General features: G+C 38.4%; 1 protein-coding gene across 1 annotated transcript; it reads left to right on the forward strand.

Annotated features, from left to right (window-relative positions):
* Positions 1-4,144: 4,144 nt before the first annotated feature.
* Positions 4,145-8,318, forward strand: LOC105055742 (cyclin-dependent kinase inhibitor 5). The gene is made up of 3 exons (XM_010937705.4): positions 4,145-4,908; positions 7,302-7,505; positions 7,863-8,318. The coding sequence occupies exons 1-3, from the start codon at positions 4,484-4,486 to the stop codon at positions 7,927-7,929; spliced, it is 696 nt and encodes a 231-aa protein (XP_010936007.1). The 5' UTR covers positions 4,145-4,483; the 3' UTR covers positions 7,930-8,318.
* Positions 8,319-8,655: the final 337 nt, after the last annotated feature.

Below are 8,655 nucleotides of genomic sequence, written 5' to 3' on the forward strand. Positions count from 1 at the left end.
TCTAAAGGAGCATGGCTATCTTGAAAATCTCCACATGATCGACGGGGTCAGTAGTCCTATCGTAGATCTCCCGCTGAGACAGTTTGAAGTGCAGAGAGAGTGGTTCCTGCACAATCCTCGGGGTGAAGGGCAACTGATTGTTATATCCTTCGTAAGGCAGCATCGAGGAGCCATTATTGTTGAAGGCCTTTTTTATTTTCTGGCCCAACTGTTGACCGAGCTCCTTGAACCGTCTTTCAAAATCAACTTCACGGATGGTACCAGCCTCGGAGTGTAAAGGAGATTGGCGTCCGGGGGTTGAGTCATGGTCCGATTATGGGCTTGGAGATTGCCGCCTGACCAGCTGCTGGATCTTAGGGTAACTTTGATGAGTCAACCTCCTCTCCGGACTTCGAGGAGGTTCCTGCGGCTCTAGTTAAGATGGTGATCGTGGAGTCGTAGTTAAAGTAGGATTCTGCGGGTGCACTGTTGCGGAAGGCACAGGTGGCACCATCGAGGGAATTGTATGATGCACCACTGTAGAGGATGCAGGAACAGCCTGGGGAGGCTGTGGCACTGTCTGAAAGGGCACGAAAAAGGTTTGGATCGCTTGGATTGGGTTGTCAGATGTTGCACTTGCTAGAAGAACTGACCAAATTGGTCAGCTGTGGCTGGCATCGGCTGGGCCGGTTGAACCGATGGAGAGACGACTAGTTGAGCCGACGGAGGGATTTCTGATGTCAGTGGTTGAACCTAATTGTTAGCCTGGCTAGCCGTCTGTCGGGAAGTGGCTGCATTGAAAAGTGGGAAAGATATCCGTCTTTGAGCCATGAATATGAATGTAGGCCATTCTTCTATTTGTTGCTGCTTAAATTGGTTGAGGTCGAAAGATGGATGTCTGATCCTCATGTAGGGATGCTGACACTAGAGTGATCTGTAAGACAAGTCCCAAACCGAAAGTTGTGGCTCTAGCGAGGATCCTTCGGTGCTCAAGTTAGAAAAATAGAGAACAAAAAGAACAGCAACGGATTCTTTGAGAGGGATTTAATTGGACTTACGTGGGTCCTCGGGGCTCTAATTTTCATATAGAAGGATGTCGGACAACTGGGTTGTTAGTTGTGAGATTGTACGATCTCGAGATTGCCGAACCATTGGACATGTCAAACTGGACGAGATAATTGAGCCCTTAATCACTCCCGTGAGATCAGGGGAGACAGTTATGCTATATTCTATCTATTTGGGATGGACAGCCATCACGCATGTTGAAGAGATATGTCGGCTAAATTGACAAGGGCAGCTCATATACAGATTAGACCTCGTGGATGCTTTAGCTCAGCATAGAGATGAACTCTTCAGCTCATACGACGGTTAATGATCATATTGATAATCTAAAAATTCTAAAATATCTTATGATATAGTGTTGATCCGAAATACTTATGATAACCATCATAACAATATTGTTTGTAGAATAGGAATGGAGCTGATGATTTTTTTTTTCTTGCAATTGAGATTTTAAATTTTTTTCGTGTCTGATTTTGCTATCTACGATTGATGCTTGGAATCTTCTAATATTTTTTTTTTCCTGAACATCTGATTTCTAAATAAGTTAGTACATTAATTTCAGTGTAAATGACTCAAACTTTTATGATTTGTAAACGACATGACGAAGAAAGAAGATTGACTGATTGGGCAATAATACAACAAAATGGAATGATAAAGTAATAATCACAACGTTGCGCCCGTTTATTACTAGAGATGGCCACCCGAGCCACGTTAATTGCCCATAGTAGCTTTCGTTTTTTGCTGGTAGGGATAGTAAAATTAATCCGACCCGATGAGTATACACTCTATCCGAACCCGGTCAAACCCGAAAAATAGGGTTTGACTGGGTTTGGATTCAGATTTGGATAAAATCCGAAAACTATAATACGGATATAGATAGGATATGGGTAGTGCTATTTTCTATCCGAACCCGATCCGAACCTATGGATATGGGTAATATCCGAACTCATATCCGAATATATATATATATATATATATATATCCGAATATATATATACATATACATATACATATATACATATCCGAATATATATATATATATACACATATACATACATACATACATATATATATATATATATATATATATATATACACACACACATATACACACACATATATACGATCTCTCTCTCTTTCTCTCTCTCTCTCTCTATATATATAATTATATATATGTATGTATGTATATGTATGCATGTATGTGTGTGTGGGGGTTAGAAGTGTGTATGTGCGTATGTATGTATGTATGTATATATAATTGATAATTCTATTTTTGATTGATAATATGCATAAAATTATTTTACTTTTTTTTTTGCTATAGAATGGATGGGTATGGGGCGGGTATGGATTGGGTATGGAGAAATGGGTTACCCACGGGTATCCCCAAACTCATTGGGTATGGAGATGGGTATCTCTTGTCTTACCCGATTGGGTATCGGATAGGATTTGGGTATAGGGTATTAAGTTTGGGTTTGGGGATGGATAGTATACTATTCGATCCAAATCCTATCCATTACCATCCTTATTTGCTGGAGCTCCAAAATTAAGATAGAGACATGTTAGATTTATATTACCATTAATAAACAAGTTCTTTCGAAAATTAGAACACTCAAAAGAGTATCCAACCAAAACGGTGCCACCAAAGCTTGGGGAAGCAAGTATACGGAACGAGAACGATTTGTCCATGAAGACGGCGACCACATCCTCTGAGCTTTTACTAGGTACAGGTGCAAAGTCAAAGTACCTATAATTTTACTCCATACACCGGATGCTACATGCTTTGCACACGTGCTATGGATGATATAGAGCCATGCTGATTGCTGCATTCTTTGACCAAGACATTTTTAGCCCTTTAAGAAAGAGAAGATAAAAGGATTAGGAGGCAATATTAGTTTCTTCTTTCCTATTCCACACCCCCCCCCCCCCCCCCCCCACCCCTCCCAACCAAAAAAAAAAAAAAGATTTTTTCTTAGTGCATGTTGGATTGTGATGCCATGAACTTATCTCATGCATGCAATTACTTATGTCATGCATTCAAATAACTAATGAATGATCTATCTTAGGGAGACACGAGATTTTCATAAAATGATCTAATTGATGCGAGTTTCCAAATGAGTCAGATGAGCAATGCAATAAACATGATATATTAATGTAGATTTGAAGCGTTTCACAGTTCAAATTATAATCTAAGAGTAAGATCACTCTATAATTTATCACCCCATGAAATGTATGAGTACATGAACTCTAGTAGATTAGGGTGTACATATAGATATTTGATGAAAGGCTATAAAAGCATATTGTATGTTGATTTTCATGATTAAGCTCTACAGGCATAACAACAACACTCCAATTGAAAGCACATCGGCCAGATATTATAAAATTATATATTAAAAATTATAAGCAAGATTTCTATGGAAGGAGAAATTGTGGATAATTGAGCTAAATTTATTAAATAATTTATTTTAAAAACAACGTTCAACGGAAGCCCTATATTGAATTAACATCGTGCGGTATAAAGCAATTATGTTTTAAAATTAAGGATGCATGGTATGGTAATATTTTTTTACTTATTTTATTTATAAAATAAAAAAATTCAATAACGTGCATTCCATAAATTTTCATATATGTCAAAGATTTAGCCAATAAAAAATTACATATCTATAGCAATTTTAAAAATCTTTATATCTTATTGTTTGTCCTGTAGCTATGAAAGGGATTGATGTTCCTAATCTAATGTATGATTAACTAAACATCTATATAGGTTCGACTCGTGAAATATGTGATATTTAGAAATAAATTTTAATTGATCATCAATTTATTTATCATTTATTTAATTTTAATATTTTATTTAAAAATTAAAAAATATTAAATTACCAACAGAAATTTATATTGCATCCACCACAAACAAACTGGTTTCAATGTTTTCAAAAATAAAATAAAATATTTTAAAAATTTTAATTATTATTTCTTAAAAATGAGAATTTACCACCCATCCCCTGGTTTACCAAAATATCCTTTGGATGCGGAAAGTACATCCATCCTTCCATGGCCCATTGTCCTTTCCTACCTACAAACCTCTCTCTTACATAAGATTTCTCTCTCCCCCCTCCTCCCTCTCCCTGCACCCCCACCCCCGAGTGGCCTCTTTCTTCCCACATCCACCCTCGTGTGGGTGTCGCTTTTGTTCTCTCTCTCTCTCTGTCCCGCTCCCCCCATCTCTTTCTCTCCCCATCTCTTCCGCCTCCCTCTTCTTTCTCCTCCCCTGCGACTCTCCTCCTTGGTCCAAAATTCCTTTTTTTTCTTCGTGCTCCATTTCTTCTCCAATATTGCTTCCTTTGGTTCGTTTTTTGTTGTTCCCTCTCCAAAATCAAATCTTTCTTGTCTTTCTCCACCCCACTTCTCTGTGTATGAGATCATCTCAGTAGTAGGAGTATATTGGGTGATGGGGAAGTACATGAAGAAAGGGAAGATCACAAGGGAGGTGGCGGTGATGGAGGTCCCCCACCAGTCCGCCCATGGGGTCCGCACCCGGGCCAAAACCCTAGCCCTCCGGCGCCTCCAGAAGCCCAACCCAGACCCTGCCTCCTACCTCGAGCTCCGAAGCCGCCGCCTGGAAAAGCCCTTTGTCGCCACCACCACTAGGGCCAAGGGGGCCTGCAAGGAGAAATCGAGCCCTAGCCCGAAAACCAGTTCTAACGTTAGCTCTATGGGGAGCACGAGCCCTGGCGGCCGGCCGGCGGAGGGCCCGGTGAATTCGGGCTCGGTGGGGTCGGTGTCGGCGAGGAGCTGCAGGTCGAAGAAAGGGGATGCCTCGACGGAGATCGAGGTGTCCACTGGGTTGAATGATCTCGAACCCGAATCTGGCAGGTGCGCTTTGTTCTAATCCTTTCAAATTTAGCGCTTCCTTCTTTGCCGTTCTCCGCTAGGGTATGCTTTTGGTTCTAATTTGATTTTTTTTTTCTTTATTATTTGGTCGCTTCTGATTCAAAATCGTATTTTTAGGGCATCACGGGTTCTTGTTTTCCTACCGGAGAAGCCAGATGCTGGAAACATGACTTTCTGATTATTCTGTTCGTTTTTTGTTTTTAAGTCCTTGTTTAGGAATTTTAAATTTCACCTGCATTGATTTAGGGTTCTATTAAATGTGCAAATTTTAATTTTCTTGGACGTTTTCTCTATTTGATTTTTAGGATATTATGAAAAAAAATTTTATTAAATCACTGTTTGGTTCTCTGAAAAAGTCCCTTTTTCTTTGTTACTTTACTTTTTTTTTTTTTTCAAAAGAAAACCTTTTCCCCACTACCTTTTCTTTGTTCTACCGAAAACCATTCGCATGAGTGTCCCGTGACTCCCCTTCGCAACTCTTTTAATGTCAAAAATGAAACTTCTTTCTAAAATCAAGGCTTACTAGTTACTATTATTTTTTTCTTGTGTTATTGGCTTCTGATTTCTAGGCTATCTTTTTTTAATTTCATTCTGGGAGCATAATTTTGCTCTGTTATTGTTGGAAATCTGGCTTCTCGAAGGCTACAAAATTCCTAGTGAACGCTTCCACTATTACTTTTCGCTTCATTCGTTCTTATTTGACTCATCTAGATTGCTTCTCTACCATGAATACTGCTTCTTTATTGCCACTGTTATGTTCGGGATTTTTTTGAGCATTTGTTAATAGATAATATTATAATAAGACGTGGGAGATTCTCTGCTACTTCTGTGAAACTGGTATTGAAGGGACCTCTTTCTGTGAGTCTGCATGTGGGCTTACCATATTTGACAACACCTGAATTGAATGCCCTCTCTCTTTCCCAACTTCATGCCCCACACACACACACACAGACACACACACACACACAGAGACACATATACGTATACATACATACATATATAGACATATGTATGTGTGTGTGTGTGTGTGTGTGTGTGTTATGGCCTGGATTTGTACAGAAATGTACTCGTCTCGAGTTAGTGGTACGATTGTTTTCTACATCGTTTTTAGTGGACAAGCTTTAGTGGTTTTATATGATTTCCACTGATTTGTGGTTCCTTGTAAATATTTATTAATTAATGCCTTAATTTGGTTAAAGCATGACGTGGGTCATGAGTAACCGCTTTAGGTGGTGGGTGTCACTCTTCGATATTTTGTTTCCTATTATTTCTCTTATTTTCTTGACATAAGTAGGTTGCTTGAAGTTTATTAGTATTTCAAAGTACGCAAAGCTGAAAGTAATATGCACTTTATGTATTTTTCTGTGCACCTTTTCGATTCCTATATTTTTTCTTTATAAAAAAGGTGATCTGGGGACCATTCCCAGGCCACAAACTTGTGTGGATTCTGCATATATATTATGGCAAAGGATCCTGAGAAGTGTAATGAGAACTGGATGATCATAATGGAAAACTTGCTGAGTGCTGGAGCTACTTTTAGATTACTGATGCTTTTTTGAATGTTGCTGATAATAATAGTTATAGTGTCCATTGCTCAACCATCTTTTCATGGCGTTTGTGGATCATTTTCTTTCTTTTTATTTTTTAGTGGGCTTATATGATGTCGTTGCTGAGCTATCAAATGCCAGCAACATGTGTTTTTTTTTTTGGATTCTTCTAGCACTCATCTGATCATGATCAGAGGGCTGTCAAGCGTGACATCTGATCTGCCAGACAGCCATTTGTCAGGATAACCCCCCAGTGGATGTTGGGTCCATATGTTGTTGTCTGATGTGGTTAGATATACAAATAATTAGTGTATGCTTTTAAGTTTTGCATTTGACATGACCATGTCCCTTACTAGGATTGAATGGCAAAGGAGTTTTCATGATGTCAACCTCATATGGTTGCACTGTAGGGATTAGCTTTTTCTCCCCATCTTAACAAACAATTATCGATTGTGCATTTTTTATCTACAAGATTGATGTAGCTAAGAACATTTAATCATTACCTGATGGTTTTCCCGGTTTCTGTATGAACAAGGAAAAAAATTGGGAAAAGAATGTTTCTCTACTGTAGCAAAAAATTGAAGTTTTTTCTTTTTTTCCTTTTTGGAATAATAATTGGGAAGGTCTATCTCTTTCTGGTAAATATTGTCAAATCCAATCCTTTATGCCTTCTATAAGCCTCTCTGATTGTTCTATTTTCCAAATTTTAGATGACTTTTGGAACATGCTTATGTAAATACTATTTCAAAATTCTTACAAGTTTTTCTGAAAGAAAATTTTTTAAAAGAAAACATGTAGAGGATTTTATCTGCTAATGCTTGGATGCAGGAATGCCAGAGAGACAACACCTTGCAGTTTGATAAGGGATCCTGAATCTATAGAGATCCCCAGCTCTACAAACAAACCAACCGAATCAACCGCCAACAGCAGGAGGATGCGGAACTCAGTACATGGAAACATCCCAACCGTCCTTGAAATGGAAGAATTTTTTGCTGGAGCTGAGCAACCCCAACAGAGATTATTTGCAGAGAAGTATATAATTCCTCAATCTTTTCTCCTTTTAAAATGTAAAATTACAAATCATATAAGTATATAACTCCAGTTTTCATGTTTGTCATCTTTAAGGAGACGACATAAGTGTGAACAAGAGCAGATTAATGAGTTGAGCTCATTTGGTTGGATTTATTTTACCAAGTCTAGTAAGATATAGTTTTCTAATACAGTAAAATGACTTCACTTAAATATTGAATAAAACATGTCAACATAGAAGACAATATTGTGAGATATTAAGAAGAGGATGGTGATCCCAGGCCTGTAAGCTCATATGATTCATTGAGTTCCAGTTGGTTTATTTCACTCAACTGTTGTTTTTGCGTCTAATGTTGTCAGGTACAATTTTGATCCTGTAACTGATCAGCCACTTCCTGGCCGATATGAATGGGTGAAATTGGACTGATAGATATGGAAGCTGATTGTGTATCTGCAACTTCTCCTTTCATCTCTGCCCAGGAGTTTCAATGGCAGATGCAAAGAAGAAAGGTAGTGCAACAACACCGGTGCTTAGTTTATTTTCTGTAACATAGGACCTATCAGTTAGAAGTGAAAGGCGACCAAAATGCAAAAAGTAGTCATAAATGCAAAACCTTTCTAACATAACATTTAGGGGGTGACAGGGGTCCATCAACTTTTCAGTTTTCTGATAACACCAGATATGTATCAGAATTTTCTGGCTTTGTGGGGTATATAGGGAGTTGTACCTTAATTTGTATCTTGTGTATACAGGAACTGATGAAACTGGATGTCTCATTGGGAATAAATATGGCCCCATTGGCACCTTGTCTTCTATCTCAGAAAGATCTTTACTGTTTACTGTGTTGTTTGCCATTTCTCAAAAAGTTCTCTTTATCTTTTCCAATAGGTTCAGGTGGATGTGATGAGCCCATGTGTTGCTTGTTGGGTTTCTGCAGTGATATCTGACTCTCCTGTTGTCAGATTTGCTTATTTACTTTGTCGGCATAGTATTTGAGTGTCTGATCTAGTTCTTTTTCTTTTTTCTTTTTTTAACCTATGGTAACTCTTATTTATGTGGTTGAAGAGCTTGGATGGCAGGTATAAGGGGGTAAAAGCTTTTCATACGCATATAGTTGCATGATTACAATTAGGACCTGGCACATCCAATGAG

Source organism: Elaeis guineensis, chromosome 12 (genome assembly GCF_000442705.2).
Source record: "Elaeis guineensis isolate ETL-2024a chromosome 12, EG11, whole genome shotgun sequence".
Taxonomy (NCBI): Eukaryota; Viridiplantae; Streptophyta; class Magnoliopsida; order Arecales; family Arecaceae; genus Elaeis; species Elaeis guineensis.